The sequence below is a fragment of the Grus americana genome, chromosome 9, assembly GCF_028858705.1.
Source record: "Grus americana isolate bGruAme1 chromosome 9, bGruAme1.mat, whole genome shotgun sequence".
NCBI classification, from domain to species: Eukaryota; Metazoa; Chordata; class Aves; order Gruiformes; family Gruidae; genus Grus; species Grus americana.
Genome location: NC_072860.1, coordinates 6,510,511 through 6,530,679, shown reverse-complemented (window position 1 = coordinate 6,530,679; position 20,169 = coordinate 6,510,511). Strand labels below are relative to the sequence as shown.

Below are 20,169 nucleotides of genomic sequence, written 5' to 3'. Positions count from 1 at the left end.
TATTTCTTATTCTTAATTTCATTGCTTTATTTCATTGCTTCTCTCCTACAGTAAGGTCAGCCTTAGCTTATACCTTGTGCCTCTTTTCTGCACTGTAGTTTTTCTATTATTACAGTTTCCCAGGAGAAGTTAACAGCAAACTAATTTCTTCCTTTCCCTGCTGTTATTTTCTTGACTAACAAGCTCTATTCCTTCATCTTTCACTTACCTAGCTTGCTGTCTTTGATTTCCCTGTAATAACCTCATCTCTCTCTGGACAGGACTTTGTTGAGTTTTTCAAGGAAAAATATACTATGTGTGCTGTTCATCCCCTACTACCTACATTGTTTAATATGGGTAACCTTCCTCTACATGTCTTCTTTCAGTGTTCCAGCCTGTTTTTCTTTCAGTGTTCCACCTCAGCTATCAAAAAATCATGAATTAGACTCAGAAGTCATGTTACTCAAATCATTACCTTTAAGCAAGCTTATCCAGATTCTACATCCTGAAATTCTGTACTCAAAAGTTTTAAGCATTATTCTTCAATCATTAATATAATGAAATGAAAGTGAAAAGAAAGCCTTAAAGAAAACTGAAAGTCTAAACTTACTCATAACAGGTGACAACACTGTGCCCCTTTTCTTGTTTCAGGTATTTCTCTTCTCACTTATTTTCACCAGGCTCGTGTTTTTCAAATATTAAGTATCTGTCTTTTCTGTCTTTGCTCTCTTGGAGTGAAAATAACAAGAGTTGAAGTAATCTCTCTGTCACTCCTTTGTTTGTTTATGTCCTTCAAACTGTAAACACTCTAGGGCAATGTAATCCTTCTTACTGTGTTGTAGTACAGAGCACACGGGGCTCCCAATCCTCAGGTGAGCACTTGTATCAAAAAGAGTATTTTCTTTAACTGAATCCCAATGACTATAAATATCCTCAGTGTTATTCCTCTCCTTTATACATGAAATGTGGGAGGTGCAATTTTTAATTAAAGATGGAACTTCAATCTGGCAGCAGTGCTAAGAGAATTTTTCTCAACAGTGGTTCTTTGTGCCTCGGTGCTTCCCAAAACCTCACCTTCCTCATGACATTTCTACTAGATGCTGTTTGGGGTTGCAGCATCTGTAGCTTTAGCTGACAAAAAAATTAAGAAGAGGAGAAATGTGTCGCATAGTCTTTCACATCTATAAGGTCTGCACAACTGACCAGGCTCATGTCTGTCTTATTGTGTGAGAGAGGCAAGCTGGGCTGCTTCCAGGGGCTTGCTCCAGGGTCCTGTCACACTCACCACTGAGGACCTGGCCCTCTGACCAATGCTGCCATTACGCACACTGAGTGACCACACCGAGCAGGCAAAGGGGACCAGAGGACCTTTCTCTTCTCTAGGTCGCTCATAACTGGGCAGAGCCCGGTAGCTCTCCACCGCTGCCATCATCTCATCTAACCGAAAGGTCCAAGGTGCCACAAAGGACGTGGCTGGGGACAGTGAGGGCCCCACTTCAGCCGCCGTTCAGCCGCGCACCGCAGCAGCCACTCCAGCCACCCTGAGGTGACAGGACGCGCGCACCGGCGCGCGGCAACTACAACTCCCAGCCCGCCCCGCGACGCGCAGCCGCGGCGCTGTCGACTACATATCCCGGCATGCCGCAGGGCGCGCTCGAGCTCGTCCTCTCGCGAGGCCCGGGAGCGCCGGGTGCCGTTTTCGCGAGAGCGGCGGGCCCGGAAGCTCCACGTCGGAGGGTCGGAGCCTGCCCGGGGCGCGGAGACACCTCAGCCGTCGGCGCTGCGGCGGAGCGACGCGGGGCCATGGTGAGTCCGGCAGCCGCTCGCCGAGCGACGCTCTGCTGCCTGGGGAGCGCGGCGGGGCGGGGGTCCGGCCCCAGGGGCTCGGCCCGGAGCGGGCGGCGGCCCGTGCGGGGAGGGTCGGGGGCTGCCCCGGTGGGTGCCGCGGCCGTTAATGACCGGCTGCAGCGGGGCTGGCCGAACGCACTGCGCGCAAGTCCCCGGTGCCGGAGGCTTGAAAGTCGTTCCTGAGCTGTTCGTACGGGGTCACGGTGAGGCAGCCCGGCCTGGCGCCTCGCAGCTGCTGCTCTGGCCGGCTCCCCCGCGCCCCCAAAAAAGCAGCGCCGTTGGGCGGGAGCTGAAGAGCGAGAGGCCCCGCAGGGGCGAGGGCCTGAGCAGCCGCCCCGCCAGGACGAGCCAGGAGCCAGGCCGGGGTGTCGCGGGCCCTTCCGCACACCGCTGGCCCTGCCTCAGGCAGCTGGGTTTGGCTCCGGGCAGGACAGGACAGGGATAAGTCTGTGCAGGGTGTTCTTGCTCTGTTTGACCTGGGCTTTCCTCTGCCTTTGTTACCTGGAGAGGTCATACTGTGATTCTGTAATTTAAGTTAAATGCAGAAGAAAGCACTTGAAAGCCCCCTAGCATAATTATGCTTGTGGTCACAGAGCACATCCCTTGGGCTGTGTTACCAGTGTGGGATTGCGTGATGATTTATCAAACAGACCTAACAGTTGTCAAAGCGTTTTGAGTATGTGTTGCAGTTAAGCTCTTAACCTCCAGTTAACACCTGGAGTACTGTGTTCAGGTCTGGGGCCCCTGGCATGAGAAGGACATGGACCTCTTGGAGCAAGTCCAGAGGAGGGCCACGAAGCTGATCAGAGGGCTGGAGCACCTCTCCTGTGAGGACAGGCTGAGAGAGTTGGGATTGTTCAGCCTGGAGAAAAGGTGGCTCCGGGGAGATCTAATTGTGGCTTTCCAATATCTGAAGGGAGCCTACAGGAAGGATGGTCAGGGTCTGTTTACAAGGGCATGGAGTGATATAGGACAAGTGGAAATGGCTTTTAGCTGAAGGAGGAAAGATTTAGATTAGATATTAGGAAGAAGCTCTTTACTGTGAGAGTGGTGAGGCACTGGCACAGGTTGCCCAGAGAGGTTGTGGATGTCCCCTCCCTGGAAGTGTTCAAGGCCAGGTTGGATGGGGCTTTGGGCAGCATGGTCTAGTGGAGGGTGTCCCTGCCCGCAGCAGGGGGGTTCGAACTAGATGATCTTTAAGGTCCCTTCCAACTCAAACCATTCTGTGATTCTTAAATCAACCATAGTCTGGTCCTTAGTCATAGTAGATAAGAGCAGTTCTAAGGATAAGCACAGAATCACATGCGATTATCTTGCCTACTTTTCTAGTGTTTATGGTAGGAGAAATAAATGACAAGTTCATTCTCTACCATCAGATGTCATGTCCATAAGTTACGGGTACTGTGTGATAGCTAGGTATCTTTTTCTCTTTGCAGTGTCTAACGTATTTTACTACAGGTTTTATTAATTTTATTCTGTATATTTATTTATGCAGCATTCTGTGATCAGGTATTACCCATTAAGTTCTCAGAGACAAAATGTCAGTAGCATGAAGTGAGCTCAACAGTCTTTAAGTATCTAAGCAAATCTATAATGCTTCAAGTATTTTAGAAAATCACTTTGCTATACTTCATGCTTTTTCAAATACTCTGGCTTTACACTGCCAGTGATGAAAGTGGAAGGTCAGATTCTTTATAAGGGAGAGACTTAAACTTTTTCCTCCTCCCAGTTTTTACAACATAGTGTTCCATTCTAAAACTTAATGTTTGAATTGTAAATGGAAATAAATTTATAATGGGCAAATGTTGTTGTGTTCTGTTGTGATAACTGGCTTTTCCACCTGTTTTTTTTAGGTGAAGTAGCAGGAGGATTCTTTTTGTATCATTTGTATTAGAAGCAAATTTGCTTTGCTTTAGTAATTCAGGGACACCAGGAGGATGTGCAGTGCATCTTTTTTGACTGTACTGGATACTTTTTACAGTATGAAAAAGTGCTGAATTTCACAAAAGTAGATTAAATGGACCCATTGCCATTGGTGGAGATGTAATGTTTCCAGAAAGCCCTACAGAAACTAATAAGCAGATGGATAGAAAAAGACTACTAGTCTTCAGTCTGCCTGAGAAGCAGGATTGACTCTTTTTTAAAGGTTTAACTTCAGCTTTCCTTCTTCCATCGTATTTCTGTGCCAGCTTTATGTTGAATAACTTGATATTCTCAATTCTTTTCCTCTCCAGCCTCTCCGACTTGATATAAAGCGGAAACTAACAGCTCGGTCTGACCGGGTGAAGAGTGTAGACTTGCATCCCACAGAACCATGGATGTTGGCTAGCCTTTACAATGGCAGTGTCTGTGTGTGGAACCATGAAACACAGGTGATGATTTTGGTTTTTGTTTATTAGGAAATCTTCGTAACAGATAGATGTATAAATTCTATTTTTCAATACTAGATACAGAAGAAGAATCTTAAATCACTGCCACTCACTGACTGTACTCTCCCCTTATTACAAAAGTCATTATAATAACAGACAAGGAATATCTTTAGCTGTGACTTTAATGCTGTTTAATTTCCTATGAATTTATTTTTCAAGAATTATCATCTTTGTGGATTCATTGCAAACTAATGCCTTTCCTTCTGAAAGATTAGATGCATCTGTCTTTACCTGCCATCTATGTTTGAAGGTTGTAGGAACTGTTAGACCTGTACTTGTTTATCAAATACAGTTGAAATTGGGCAGCAGCTCCAAAATTATTCAAGGTGGGGTTGGGTTAAGAACGGAGAACATAAAGGTGATGTTCACAGAACAGGCAAGTATCTCCCTTCTTGGACAGGTATGTGCCTTTTTAAAAGTGTGCATGTAGTGTTCTAGGATTCTTGGAGAGTTGCCAAAGGCATCATACTGGACACTGTTAAGAAAAAATAGAGCTGTTTTCAAAACCGATATTTTCTCCAGTACTGTAAACTTCTTATTTTTATTTTTAGACTCTGGTGAAGACTTTTGAAGTGTGTGACCTGCCAGTGAGAGCTGCCAAATTTGTGGCAAGAAAGAACTGGGTTGTTACAGGAGCTGTAAGCTATCATCATCTTGTGATTTCCATATGCAGTAGTACTTTAATTTATTTTCATTCCATTCCTTTGTACATCAAATAATAATATAATTTGATATGAATTTGTAGAAGAGAAAGGAATACTTCACTACAGTTTCCCAGAATTTTTCTCCTTAAAGTAAGCTTAGAAACTTAAACTTGTAATTTCGAAGGAGAGCAACCTAATATCATGGCTAATCCTATGTGTAGTGCAAGGCAGGTCCAGATTCAACTTTTACTGCCAATTAGAACATCCTCAGCACCCAATTTTTGCTAAATATTAGTAGTGCTACTTTAACTAAGATGAAACTATCGACTGTCCTAGGTAAGGTGACGTAGAAGTTACTTTCTACTTTTTTCTTGATTATGTTAAAAACAATTTTTTTAGAGTTTTACTCACCTTTAGAAAATACTCTGCTTTTATTCAATGAGTCTTCTTTGAGAGGAATAGTTTTATTCTAATCATGGTTACACATTTTTCTTGATGGAATGTTTTTTGTCTAAATTGAGGTAATGCCTCAAATTTTTGTCTCAATTTTTTCTAGTCTTCTGCCCTATACAGAGTAAAAAAGTTCTCGTCACTTGACTTATGCTGCTGTGACCCAGTTACTTCAAGCGCACATAAGTTAACACTGTTTCCCAAGAAGTACAACACTGCCTCTTCAGCAACATAAGGGTTCAAACAGCTGCATGGGAACTGGATTAGTGACTGATGAAAGTTAAAGTCTCCACTTGTATTTTCATCAACTTAATTTCACCTCAGTCAATTTCTTGATCTGATTCAGTGTGCAGCTGTACTTGTCCTAGCTTTCCCAAGGGAGGCTGCAATGCAGTAGCAGGAAATGATGAGGAGAGGTCAAGACAGCTGCTTTTAGCAGCAGGACCAAGTCTTAGTGACTATGAAAATGTGACCAGCACCCCATCCAGCAGGATCTTGAAAGCGTACAGTGTCAGGGAATCCACCACTTCCGTGGGGAGATGTTCTAATGGCTAATTGTTCTCACTGTGAAAAATTTTCCTCTTGTGTCCAGTCAGAATCTCCGCAGGAGTAACTTGTACTTGTCCTCTTCTGCCATTCTGAAGAGTTTTCTGTAGGTGTTGTTCCTTAAACGGGCACCTGTGTGAAAGAGGAAAAGACAGAGTAGAGAAGTAAATGCTTTGGATAAAACTAGTGTGGAGTTTATCACTGTTTCATTTACTCTGATGCCCTTGAAAGTAGTGTTGCTCCTGAAAGTTTTACCTGATGTTTAATTCCTTGTCAGATAGTTCTTTTTTTTTTAAAAAAAAAAAAAAAAGGTTTGGGAATACTGCTTTTAATAATACTAGATCTGAAATAAAAATATCTCCTCCCTCCCCCGCAAAAAAAAAAAAATCTCAATTTTTAAAAATAAAGTGGAAATCACCTTTCCACTTGACATAGAGCTACAGCTTCTTTTCTCCTGGCCCCACAGCATTAACATGATTTTAAATTTTATGCTGAAGAACCTTGCTTTTCATTTTCATATAAAGCATTAATAATTTTAAAAGAACTTTTGTACTTCCTTAATATAAAAACAAAAGACTATTTTAAATACATCTTTTCAAAATGAAATTTTAGTTTAGGTTTTTTTGATTTCATAAATGCGTTGGAATAGGATTGAGTAATTTACAGACTTCTGAATCAAAGTATAATTTGTATCATTAGCAGTGTACAGAAAATACATTTTATTATTGTTAGAGGCTCCTCAGTGGTGGAATGTTTGGGGCTTTTTTTTAGCTACCCTGCATTGAATATAAGATGTATTATACAGAGTCCTGTTTTAATGGTGGCTTTTCTTCCCTTTCATAGGATGACATGCAAATTAGAGTTTTTAATTATAACACCTTGGAAAGAGTTCACATGTTTGAAGCACACTCAGATTACATCCGTTGTATTGCTGTGCATCCCACACAGCCTTTCATACTGACAAGCAGCGGTAAGAGTTCTCTGGTCTATTTTTGTATTTATTAACCAGCTATTTCTAGGCTTCTGTTTTCTGTCTAGTGAGGGATTGCATGCTTTTCCTTTTTCTGCTGAAACAGCAGTCCTTGAGCAAGTAGCCAGCATGACAGTTGTCATTTAATGTTATTTCTTTGCTAGGTGTGTTCATGTTTTGGTTTTTAGTGGAATATCAACTGTACTTACAAGTTAAAGCATAACAGTTTATGTTTTTGTCAGAGAAGACCAAAGAAACTTGTTGCTTAATATCTGCTAGAGAAAAGGTTCATATATGTGCTAATTAGCTGTTATTTGAGAGTTTGCCATGCTGAAGTTCTGTTCTAAAAAAAAAAAATAATTACATAACAGTCTGCAGTATGTTTTCAGCTGGCAATCTGACTTGAAGCAACAGATAACTTTCATCTTTTTTCCCAAAACACTACTGAGTTTTCTGTTATTTGAGGCAATCTGTGTTACTCGGTATTGGAAGATCACGGTATCCCAACAGATCTGGCCTAAGAACATCTGCACCGTGCTACTGGGTCCTTTTCATTCCTGGAAACCTTACTAATGCAGTCAGAGCTCTGCAAGAGTGCAGAGAGCCTTGTGAGTCAGAAGCACCGTATATTTTTGTGTTTTGCTGTTGAAGCCAATACACTTAAACTTGAAATAAAGGTACCAGGAAGCCAGTTTGGTTCTCTCTGCTCCCCATTCCTTAGGGGTCATCAGAGTAGGTACTGCAGAAGAAAGCATGGGTCCAATTCCTTAATATCTGCCCAGTATTTTAAGATTAATAATTCAATACCTTAGTATCTATTCTATCCCTTTTAAATATAGATGTATTTCTTCTTTAATTTTATCACCATTTTACTGGACGATCTTCTGGAGAAACTTGTACTCCCTGTGGTCCTTCTGCAAGGAAGGACCAGTAATCTTACTGATGAAAAATATATTGAGCAGTGCCCCCTTTCAAGGGGGAAGGGATGAGTGAGCCTTTAACTTGAAGTTATTAAGGATTATGTAGTTTAAGAAGGTAGATGTCAGAATATATTCAACTAACTGAAGCTTGGGTTGTTTGTTTGTTGTTTTTTTCAGATGACATGCTCATTAAACTCTGGGACTGGGATAAAAAGTGGTCTTGTTCGCAGGTGTTTGAAGGACACACCCATTATGTCATGCAGATTGTCATAAACCCAAAAGACAATAATCAGTTTGCCAGTGCCTCTTTGGATAGGACAATCAAGGTAGATAAACTGTATTTTGTTGTTGATTTCTTTTTTCAGCAAGTAAGTATCAGACAGATAAACCAATAGCATTGTATGGGCAGTGGGTCAGAATTCTTAGAAGCAGGTGCAATAATTTATTTTTTTTATTGAGCGAAGATCTGAACATTGGTCAAGTTACTATGTACCTGCTAACTCATTCAGTAAATGTACAAGATCACTTGTCACCTCTAATCATTGAAATATGGTTCTTAAGTTTAAGTGCTGTATTTCCATTTCGATTGCACAGAAATATTGAGGAGGGGTAATAGTTATTCTGTCAACGAGTAGTTTGGGAGAATTGAAACTATATAGATAGATAGATTGGGTAAAGCCTTTAACTGTGTGCATTTAAAAAAAAAAAAAAAATGGTAAAAGCATTCTTCTCATATACTTGTCTGTCTGTTGAATTGTTTCCAAAGGCGTCATCAACCTTCTCATGGTAGATGCTGATGAATCTCATTTGCTGTGAAACTGTTACTAAATATCTGGGACTATAGGTTTACAGCCATCTGAGCAGTGGGAGTTCCTGTAAATTATCAGTGTGTTGGCTGTAAAAAGCTAGTTTTGATTTGATACATCCCCAGATGTTGAGATTAGGTGCATATAAATGTTGGTTTGATGTGATAATCATGGGAAAATAGCAGTATATCTCCAACTTGACTTGATTCATTTTGAGTCCTCATTTAGCATGAGATTTGTCATTCATTTAATGTAACTGGAAAAAATAAAATTCAGGACACAGGTGGGGGCACCCCATGTGTGCACAAATAGTTGATTGGTTTTTCTAAGTGTATTTGTTAGTTTCATAAACAGATACTAGTTCTTACAAACAGTGTCTTTTATGGTTTTATGTCCTTGAAATAAAAAAAAGTTGAAAGAAACCAATTCCATTGTTTTGAGGTAAGAGCATAGTGTGTGCAACTCAACATGTTACTTTTGTTTATTTGGAGAGGGAGGCTTGGTAGTTTTATGTCATTTGTTCAAATTCTTCACCTAAGAAAACTACTGTCTCTGGAATTCCATATTCTATATCTTTGGAATTGTGAAGTACATCAGAATACCTACTTTGTTTGGCAAGGTTGACCTGGATGCAAAAGATCAATAACTGCATGTGGTTGGGTTTGGTTTTTTTCCTTGGAAGGTGTGGCAGCTTGGCTCTTCTTCACCCAACTTTACTCTGGAAGGCCATGAAAAAGGAGTAAACTGCATTGACTATTACAGTGGAGGAGACAAGCCGTATCTCATTTCGGGTGCAGATGACCGCTTGGTTAAGATCTGGGACTACCAGGTATGTGTTCAGCTCTTCATAAACTTTTGTGCAGACTGCCATAGCAAAACCATTAGTGAAGAAATACAAAAGGAGGGAAAGGACTTGCATGCACCAACAGATTTTCCTCATCTTTCCTTGGAAAGATAGGAGTGAGGGGGAAATATTTCATGACAGGTTTTTCAATTAAAAAATAAATTTGTTAACCCTTGAGAAAATCTGCTGTGAATTTAAATAACCTTAAAGTTAATTTGTAGAATTAAATCTGACATAAGGTTTCTATTATTAGCGTTAGTTCTTTTCTTGTAGTGTAGTAATCTCTAAAAGGAAGAGGGTTTTTTTGTGGATTAAGGTGCTCCTCTTCAAATGGAAATATTGTTCATGTATCAACTCTTTCCATCCTTTCACTTCTTGTTAATTTTTTTCCTTTTTTCTTTATTCCCTTCCCACTCTCCTTTTTCATTCTATGCACATTTGTATAGGCAGATGTGTGCATGCACACACATGCATGTGCTTCTACTTGACAGTTTGCAGGGGTCATGAGGTGACTTGTTTGAATGCTCTACAGGAAAGAGAGGTGGAATTCAATTCTACTGCTGGAACCTAGAACTCATAAGTTTTTCCTATGTATGAATGGCCTGGAAGGGCAAGACAGAATTTAAGATAGTACTTTCTGGTTATTGAAGCATATTGCCTTGGAGTAAATCCAAGATCAGAAGTTAAAGCTAGTGCTGTTAATTTAAGTATGTGCTGCCCTAATGACTGTTAGGTAATAGTGCTTGAAACTTTGCCGCCATGTCCAGTGGTACTCATCAGTTACGTAGTCTAATCTTAGTTGTCTCAAGCAGAGCAGACTTTCCTTTTGCAACTGTGTGAACATGCTTAACAAAGACAGTATTAGATCTGTCTTCACCTGTAACTAGATTGATAGATGTGTTGTTCTGACTTTTTTTTTGGAGTGAACTCAGCTTTCTATCTTGCTTTAGTCTAATATGCTACGTAGGTCTGAGAAAGCATATCTTCAAGGCAGAAGCCCATCTGAAAATAGAGGAAAACAACTAGGTCAAGGGAAATAAATTCTTACTTCTGGAGAAGAGAAATTAACTCAATACAATCATAGTTTTTAATATGTCTAACGCTGCTGTTTGAGCATCTTGGAAATAAATGTTACTGGAACAAATCTAGGGAATTATGCTTTCAGATAAATTTTGGATTTGGGAGGAGAATTTTTTTAAGAAATGAAGGTAGAAATGTAGTGATGTGTTTATTATCTGTACTTGTCCTTCTGACTTTTTTTCTTTTGCAGAATAAAACCTGTGTACAAACACTGGAAGGACATGCTCAAAATGTGTCTTGTGTCAGTTTCCACCCTGAATTGCCTATCATTATCACAGGCTCAGAAGATGGTAATTTGGTATTTTCTGATATATGAAGGACAGGGGGAGGACTTCTAGTGGTGTGGCTACATACCTCCTGCCCTCACATTGAAGAAGAGGTAACAAGTGTATATGTCTTTCTTTTTCCTCTAGGAACTGTGCGCATTTGGCATTCAAGCACTTATCGCCTGGAAAGTACCCTCAACTACGGTATGGAGAGAGTGTGGTGTGTGGCCAGTTTAAGAGGATCCAATAATGTGGCTTTGGGATACGATGAAGGCAGCATTATTGTTAAGGTACAATTTCAAATGAGAAATGGTGATTAATCACTATCCTGTGTATAGAGCAACTGATCTCTGGTTCTGTGATATGTAAAATACTGAAAATTTGGCGGTTTAATTCTCATTTTTAGAGAGAGCCAGGGTATTTCACTAGATGTGTTCAACTGAAAAGAAAATCAAGAATGTATTTTCTCCATCTGATAAATTCTTATGCTACGCTTCTAGCTTGGCCGTGAAGAACCTGCCATGTCCATGGATGCAAATGGAAAAATTATTTGGGCTAAACATTCGGAAGTCCAACAGGCTAACTTGAAAGCTATGGGAGATGCTGAAATTAAAGACGGAGAAAGATTGCCACTGGCTGTAAAGGATATGGGGAGCTGTGAAATCTATCCTCAGACCATTCAGCACAACCCTAATGGACGGTAACAGATTGTAGAACAAAATACTTAAGCATTTCTGATGTCGTCTTTTTTTTTTTCCTTTCCTGTTGGAAGACTTTCTGAATGGATTAGAAAAAAATTAGTTGCATGTGTGCTGGTGGCTGACAGCCTGTGGAGAACAGGTTTATCAGAGCCAGGCACTGTAAATTCAGAATAATAGATGGGCTTCACTTGTAAGAGCTCACAGCTTGAACAGACAAGGTGGACATTCTAGGTGGGGGTAGAAGTATGCAAACAAAATATATAAGGTAATAGCAGGAAACGACATCTTTTGTCGCTTCTCTTGAATTGTTTTTTGTTAACAGATAAGCTAAATTAAAAGGTGAAGGCATGCAAGATACAAGAGCCACTGAGTAGAGACCAGGAGGAAGAAGGAATAGCAAGTAGCATGATGCAGAGATAAATCCAGTTCCGTGACCTTTTTGGAATAGATAAGACTCTTCTATTCTGTCTGCATTTGCAGTGATTATATTGGTCTTGGAGCTTTTAACTTATCAATTTGTGTACTTGATCACGCCTGTTGAACTAGACACAGATGTCTGACAAATCCATCTTTCTCCTGCTCTAGGTTTGTAGTAGTGTGTGGTGATGGTGAATACATCATTTACACAGCTATGGCTTTGAGAAACAAGAGCTTTGGTTCTGCACAGGAGTTTGTATGGGCACATGATTCTTCAGAGTAAGTGTTGCTGATTTTTTTTTTCCTTTGTATTAACTTAAATTTGCTGCTGCTAGTTTCAGGCTGTACAAATGGTAAACCAGCCTGAAGACTAAAACCTGTTTGGATGATGAACCTTCAATAACTGTCCTTCTTTAAAACTTCCCATTTCTAGAACTTCGCTAACTTTTGAAGATAAATCAACTACGGTTGTTTTATAGTAGCTTATGATTTCAGTAATTTGCTATTTTGGAAGCTGAATAACTTTTTTTATAATGCAATCTCTTTAGATATGCAATCAGGGAGAGCAACAGTGTTGTAAAGATATTCAAAAATTTCAAAGAGAAGAAGTCATTCAAACCTGATTTTGGAGCGGAAGGTAAGTATTTACTTTTAAAATAGATATGTTGGTGCATTTTTTTGCACCATGTGGATTCCTTTTACCTTTATTTTCTTGCAGGCATCTACGGTGGCTTCCTGTTGGGGGTCAGATCTGTTAATGGTTTGGCATTCTATGATTGGGAAAACACAGAATTGATTCGCAGAATTGAAATTCAGCCCAAACACGTAAGTTTCTAAATGGAACTGAAGATACTTACCTGTCTGTGTTTACTGATTTGTTTGTTTATTTTTTAACTAGACTGTTGATTTTCTTGAATGAAGCCAAGCTGTCAATCATAAAGTAGTAACTTCTTAAGTTTATCTCAGTCTTGTAGCAGAAGGGGAAAAAAAATCCCGATGGTGGCTTCTTGGGTCCTAAAGCTCCTGTGAGAGAATACTTTATACATTCTCCTTTCTTAACCTGAGGTCTCTAAACAGTGCTACTATTGATTCTGATGATACAGATTTTCTGGTCTGACTCGGGTGAGCTTGTCTGCATTGCTACGGAAGAGTCATTCTTCATTCTGAAATATCTATCAGAAAAAGTTGCAGCAGCCCAAGAGACACATGAAGGTGTCACTGAAGATGGAATTGAAGATGCTTTTGAGGTACCTCCTATTTAAAAAATGGAATAGGATTAGAGATCATTGAAGCAAGTCTTCCCAGAGTATAGCAAATTCAGTCCTTACCATAGTCCTATTAAATCTTAGTTTTCAGAACGTATACATCCACCTGAGGAACACTGTTTAATCATTTTATTTGGGTTCCCTGGGGAGAGTATCCCTGTTGGAATCCTGGTATGACAGACCTTGATGCCTACATGTCTCTTCAGACGTCTGTTTACTATTGTTATAGAGGTTATTTTTAAAGCACGCGCTTGGGTAGTATGTTTACATAGCATAAACTTTTTCAGCAATTTTCAAGTTTTCAAATGTTCCTGGAGTTTGAGAAAAGTGAAAAAACTTCATGCTGTCAAGTGTCAGAAACAAAGATTGTGCAAGAGAAATTGCCTTTGAATTATCTTGCTTAACACTTATGTTGGTGCTTCTTTCCTAGACTTATAATTGGCTTAGTTAAGAATTAAGGTAGAAATTTCATGCGTTACAGCGCTTGTAAATAAATAATGCTTTTAGTTTTACTTCCAATCTGTATTTAAACTTATTTTTGCAACTTGCCCAACTATTTACTTGAGTATAGAATATTAAATTTAATTTGAAAATGCAATAGTGTTACTGCTATCTAAAAGTACCTTTTTAAATATCTAATTAAATTAAATTTGATTTGCAGGTTCTTGGTGAGATTCAGGAGATTGTGAAAACAGGCTTGTGGGTAGGAGACTGCTTTATTTACACCAGTTCTGTCAACAGACTCAACTACTACGTTGGAGGAGAAATTGTCACTATTGCCCATTTAGACAGGTAAGTTGCTGCATTGGGTTGTAAGCAAGTGTTAAAGATTCTTTCAGCGAAGTCAGGACAAGGTGAACCTTGTCACCTGCTTGCTTTGCGTTACTGCTTTTTCTTATATATCATGCTAAGGTATGTTCTGAGGGAGTAATGTAATCTTGGAGGGAATAAACAGTGTCATGTGACAGCGTACATATAGCAGAAGTAGAATCTTTCATGTGAGTATTCTTGCTACCATAAGAACAATTGGATTTTTTTTTTAATAGACTATTTGGTAGTGGATCTAGTCAAGACAAGTACTCTTTGCTTTGTTTCAGGACAATGTATCTTTTGGGGTATATCCCTAAGGACAACCGACTTTATTTGGGCGATAAGGAGCTGAACATTGTTAGCTACTCGTTGCTGGTCTCAGTGCTTGAATATCAAACTGCTGTGATGAGAAGAGATTTTGGTATGGCTGACAAAGTTCTTCCCACAATTCCAAAAGAACAGAGAACCAGAGTTGCACACTTTCTTGAAAAACAGGCAAGAAAACTGCTACTTAGTTTTAAAAAACTTAATAAATCAGTTTATTCACATTTCTAATCTAATTTTCTAAGCAAAACTCAGTCATGTTATCTGTAATCATAAATTCTTGTTAATCATCCATATTTATTTGAGAATACTGTAACCTTCTGTTTAGAGGGGTTTTGTTAGAACTTCTAGGATGCTGTTTGACCTGACAGATCAGTCTTACTTCCAGATTTTTATTTTAGGGCTTCAAACAACAAGCTCTTGCAGTATCTACAGATCCAGAGCATCGTTTTGAACTTGGACTTCAACTTGGAGAATTAAAAATAGCGTATCAGCTTGCAGTGGAAGCCGAGGTAAACATAATTTTTGGTGATTCATACTAATTCTGAGTATTAGTGTGAAGCTAAGAGGCCATGTAAGAAAAGACAGTGGTATGTGGGGATGTAGTACAGCTCCCTGAACACTGTATAAATGCCTCTAACTTTCTTGATGAAGCCCTTCTGCCTGTAATTTGAAGGAATCTAAGCTGTGGGATGCGGATAGAAGAATGTTGACTACTCAGAAAGCTATAGGAGCTCTTGGAGAATACAAAACTTGAACCAAGAACCAAGTCTAAATCTCCAGTATTGAACAGTGAGAGGAGGAATGGCTGGACTGAAGCCTCTGGGCCTGTCTTTCAGCCTTGGCAAACTTAGACTGATGCACTAGGAAGACTGACAGGCAGTGATTTGTCCCATAGCCATTATTCAGAGAACTGATCGCACAGTTCCTGTTGTAGAATAATGAAGTTAGTGATAAGGAATGTAAACTTACTTACAGACACAAATGCCTTTCTTGCATTCTGAAGGTTAACTTGGGAGCTTTCTTTAAGAGATTGTTACTACTTAAATTTCCAAAGTTATTTCTGCCTCCTCCCTCCATGTTTAATGAAAAACTGTTTATTTTATGTAGTGGTATAGCTGTGTAATTGTCTGCATATAACACTCACTGCATCATGCTGTGAAGCTGCGGTAATTGTAATATCTCAAAGGGAAGACAAGAGTAACGATGGGCTATAGTACCCTCACAAGTAAACTTACATTTTCATAGTGAATGCTCAGAAAATCTTTAAATGCTGTTCAAAAACGTGAGGGTTTTTTTAATTTGTTTTTTCTTTCCCTCCCTCTTCCCTTTTTGTACCATTAGTCGGAACAGAAATGGAAGCAACTTGCTGAGCTTGCCATCAGTAAATGCCAGTTTGGCCTAGCCCAGGAGTGTCTCCACCATGCACAAGACTATGGAGGACTACTGCTCCTAGCTACCGCTTCAGGAAATGCCAACATGGTGAATAAGTTAGCTGAAGGAGCAGAAAAAGATGGCAAGAACAATGTTGCATTTATGAGCTACTTCCTGCAGGGAAAGTAAGTAGCAAGCAAGAGATTCAGATTGTTCTGTTCTGCTTTCCAAAACTCAAAGAACGTCAGGTTCTTCAAATGGTTAACTTAAGGCATATGCTGGAGTCTTTCCCCATTTTATCAGAAAATCTGATTCTATTTTATGATGGCTGCTACTTTTAAAATCTGAAATGAAAGTACTTTAATATATTAAACAGCTAGACTAATATAAAAAAAACCCTGTCTTTACTAAATTTACTGGTTAAATCGTATTTTAAAATATTTTAGGCTTGATTCATGTTTGGAACTCCTGATTAAAACTGGGCGTCTCCCAGAAGCTGCTTTTCTTGCACGGACATATTTGCCAAGCCAAGTTTCAAGGTAACTTCAAAGGGTGTGCAGAGCATGAATAGCGTTGTCAGAACTAGCTGTGTATAACAAAAGTGGTTTGCATCTCCAGGGTTGTTAAGCTGTGGCGGGAGAATCTCTCTAAAGTCAATCAAAAAGCTGCCGAGTCCCTTGCTGATCCTACAGAATATGAAAATCTCTTCCCTGGATTAAAGGAAGCTTTTGTTGCTGAAGAGTACGTTAAACAAAGTCTTGCTGACTTGCGGCCAGCCAGGGAATACCCCGTTGTCACTGTAAGTAAGAAGTGGGAGTTCTTATTGTCTCTAGAAGAAAAACATTTGGGACTGTGTAAAATCAGCTTTAAGGAAGTCAGCACAACCACTTAAGCATTCCATGAATATGTCTTACTGTTTTTGTGGTTTTGTTACTGTTTTTAACTTTTAGCCAAACGAAGAAAGAAACTTACTTGAAGAAGCAAAAGGATTTGAGCCTTCTGGAGTAACGGCATCTCAGGTCAGCGTTACTACTAAATGATGAATTCTAAGAAAAGGGTAACTTTGCTATTGTACAGTAATATTGGGAGGTGATTCTGCCCCTCTACTCGGCTCTTGTGAGACCCCACCTGGAGCACTGCGTCCAACCCCAGTACAGCAGAGACATGGAGCTGTTGGAGCGAGTCCAGAGGAGGGCCACGAAGCTGATCAGAGGGCTGGAGCACCTCTCCCATGAGGACAGGCTGAGAGAGTTGGGGTTGTTCAGCCTGGAGAAAAGGCGGTTCCGGGGAGATCTAATTGCGGCTTACCAGTACCTGAAGGGGCCTACAGGAAGGATGGTGAGGGACTGTTTATCAGGGAGTGTAGTGACAGGACAAGGGGGAATGGGTTTAAGCTGAAGGAGGGTCGATTTAGATTAGACATTAGAAAGAAATTCTTTACTGTTAGGGTGGTGAGGCACTGGAACAGGTTGCCCAGAGAGGTTGTGGATGCCCCATCCCTGGAAGTGTTCAAGGCCAGGTTGGATGGGGCTTTGGGCAACGTGGTCTAGTGGAGGGTGTCCCTGCCCATGGCAGGGGGGTTGGAACTACATGATCTTTGAGGTCCCTTCCAACCCAAGCCATTCTATGAGTATCTGCCCTGGAGAATATTTCACCAATAATGGACAAGTTACTGCTCTTATTGGCTTGACTGTAACCACTGCAGCTGAGTTTCATCTTCTTTTGCCTCAGACTCTTAATCTACTTCTGTAACTACAAATGAATTCTAGACTGTGAAACTTGTGTGTGGTTACCTGTCTTAGGTTGTTTTTTGTTAGTGTGAGTAATGGTAGAATCTTACCATTGAATTTATCCTGCAGAAAAACAATTTCAGTTGCACATACAAACACTGCTTTGACTGCTGCTAGTTTTCTGAAAGCTCAGTAGTTAGAGCCTGGAAACTCTTGCATATTTGAGCAAATAAAAATGCTTTATATTCTTTGCTAGTGTGCATGGTTACAGAATAAGACTATTCCATAGCTAGGAATGCTGCTCAATTATTTGAAAATATGTTCTAACCAATACTTGAAGTAACTTAAATTGGTTTATTTTTTTTACCACCTCAGTTGTCCAAGTATTATGCAGAAGACACATGACAATGTAAGGTATAAGCATACACATTGAAATGAATGCTTAAAAAATGCTTTTTGAAGCTTACTTATGTCAAATACACTTTACATTTGAACATGAAAGTCAAAATGTAAGAGTTCTTAAAGACAATGATGTTGACACAGCTCTTTGAGGCTGTAAACCTCTAAAAGAACTGCAGTGGAAACTGAGAGAAACAGAAGGTCACAAGTCTCCATTCTGTCTCTTTCTTTTCCTCACAGGATACGTGCTACAAAACTTCATGGAGAGTTTAGAGAAGTTAGCTTACTGTCAAGTAGCTTTAGTGACTATTTGCTGCTTGTGTATCAAAGCAAGTATCATTAAAGCAAAATCAAATTTGTGCACACATTTGTTAAAGAAGATACAGAAACAGCATTGTAAAAGTTATCTAAAACAGATTAGAACTTGCCTTTGAAACTGAAAACGATGACTGTTCAAAAGTGTATCTTTGCATTTAGTTAACGATTGTATAGAAGTCTTTAAACAACAGTTGTCTCTCTTCCAGCAGAGGCTGAATATGGCAAGTTTTGCAGGAGATAATCATATTTAGATTAATTATATAATTAATAGAATAGTACTGTTGTTTCAGTAATGGTATTAACAGATTAATTATCTTAATATAAAACTTTGTGCAGCAGTGAAGTGAGAAGAATAAGTGTTAAACCATTATAGGGTATGGAACACAAAGCCCAGCAGCAGAACTATGATTGACTGCCTTTGCTAAAACTTCTGTGACAATCTCACATAACCTCATCTCCTTCCTGCTGAGGACCTTGAACATCACTTACTTTCTGACAGCACTTCAGTATTTGAAATTAAATTATACTTTCTGAAGGTTGTTTTCACTGTATCAGTTCCATCATCAACTGCTTTAAACAAACTGGATGGGAAACAGTAGTCTCCAGCAGAGTGAGGACCAGAACAATTGCTGGCTGTGAAGATGTGGCTCAAGAATTACTGAGGGAAACCTTGAAAGAGAACCACTGGGAGAAGGGGATTGTAGGTCTGCTGTTGTCTGCTTCTTTTTGTTGAAAAAGGTTAAATTCAAAAGAACTTAAGGAATCTCTTTTTCATTAGAAAAAGGCTGAAGAACCCGTTCCATCTCCTAAACAAGAAGTGAAGACAGTTTTGCAGAATTCTGATCTGCTTCCAACAAGAGATCAAAAGGTACTGAAATATATTTTTATGAAGGGAAGTACAAGTACTATTCATTTTATGGTAAAGACTTCAACTAATAATGCGATTAAACCAAGCTACTCCCTCCCTGTTGTATGCAAACTGCATGCAATAGTATAAACATACAGCCTTGTGGACTTACAAGGACCAAAAGGTGAAGTCCAAACACAGTTGGTCAGAACATGGTAAAAAGTTGCAACTCTGAGAGATGCTTTGTAAGCTAGAAGGTAGCTTCTCTCTACAGCTTAGTCTAAATTATGTTCCACCTGACTACCTCAGCTTGGGGTTTTGCAGAATGTGCAAATACATCATATAAACTGGCTAACATGTAACCATACTAGTATCCCCTTAATCTAGTTTTGCCTTTCCCAGACACTGCTGGACTTGGAAGATGACTTGGATAACTTGGATCTGGAGGATATTGATACCACAGATATCAATCTGGATGAAGAGATCTTAGACGAGTGAAGCTACTTTTTAGATGACCAAATCACTTGCTGCAAACAAACAATGAAGTTCTGTGAACTATGTGCTCCAAGTTAATTTGATTTTTATACTGCAAGTGGACCATGTACATGTAGGAAAAAGGGTAGGCCCTGCATCTGTGCAAAAAGAATCAGTTTCCAGTGTGTTGAAATTCAAATATAGACCTCCAGTGCATACTAAAAAATGTTTTCATTTACCAAGCAATTTAATAAACCCTTTTAAACATTCTATTCCTCAGTTCTCCAGTTACTAGTAATTTTATTATTCTTAACCCAGCTTCAATATCATGTATTGCAAATATTTGAAATGGGAGCATAGTAGCTAAGGATTAGTATTTTAACCTGACTTTTCTTAGCATATACACTCATGTATATGGTGACTCTTTCAGTGTCCTGTTTATCTTGTATCTGTTAACAACATGCAGCTCAGTTACTCTTCCAGACAACACTTTTACCTAAAAGATCTAACAAAACTGTAAGATATCTTAAGGGACAGATGTGGTATTATATGTTTTCCTAAAGTAAAATGAATTGTGGGCAATATCTTAGATTCAAAATGCAACAGTAAAGGAATTAAACTCGGTATATTGTCACCTCAAAACAAAAGTCACAATGACTGTAAGTTCATTTACAGAACTTTTGAAAAAGCTGCTGTAGCAATTCTTACACACTTCAGTAAAAACTCTT

At 39.5% G+C, this 20,169-nt stretch overlaps 1 protein-coding gene across 1 annotated transcript; it reads left to right on the top strand.

Annotated features, from left to right (window-relative positions):
* The first annotated feature begins 1,664 nt into the window (after positions 1-1,664).
* On the top strand, positions 1,665-19,713 carry COPB2 (COPI coat complex subunit beta 2). The gene is made up of 22 exons (XM_054835140.1): positions 1,665-1,785; positions 4,062-4,199; positions 4,808-4,894; positions 6,740-6,866; positions 7,964-8,112; positions 9,275-9,421; positions 10,707-10,806; positions 10,930-11,072; positions 11,283-11,482; positions 12,069-12,179; positions 12,449-12,537; positions 12,619-12,725; positions 13,004-13,147; positions 13,827-13,957; positions 14,263-14,470; positions 14,701-14,811; positions 15,644-15,858; positions 16,120-16,212; positions 16,292-16,472; positions 16,624-16,692; positions 18,899-18,988; positions 19,370-19,713. Exons 1-22 carry the CDS (start codon positions 1,783-1,785, stop codon positions 19,463-19,465), a joined length of 2,739 nt encoding a protein of 912 aa, XP_054691115.1. The 5' UTR covers positions 1,665-1,782; the 3' UTR covers positions 19,466-19,713.
* Positions 19,714-20,169: the final 456 nt, after the last annotated feature.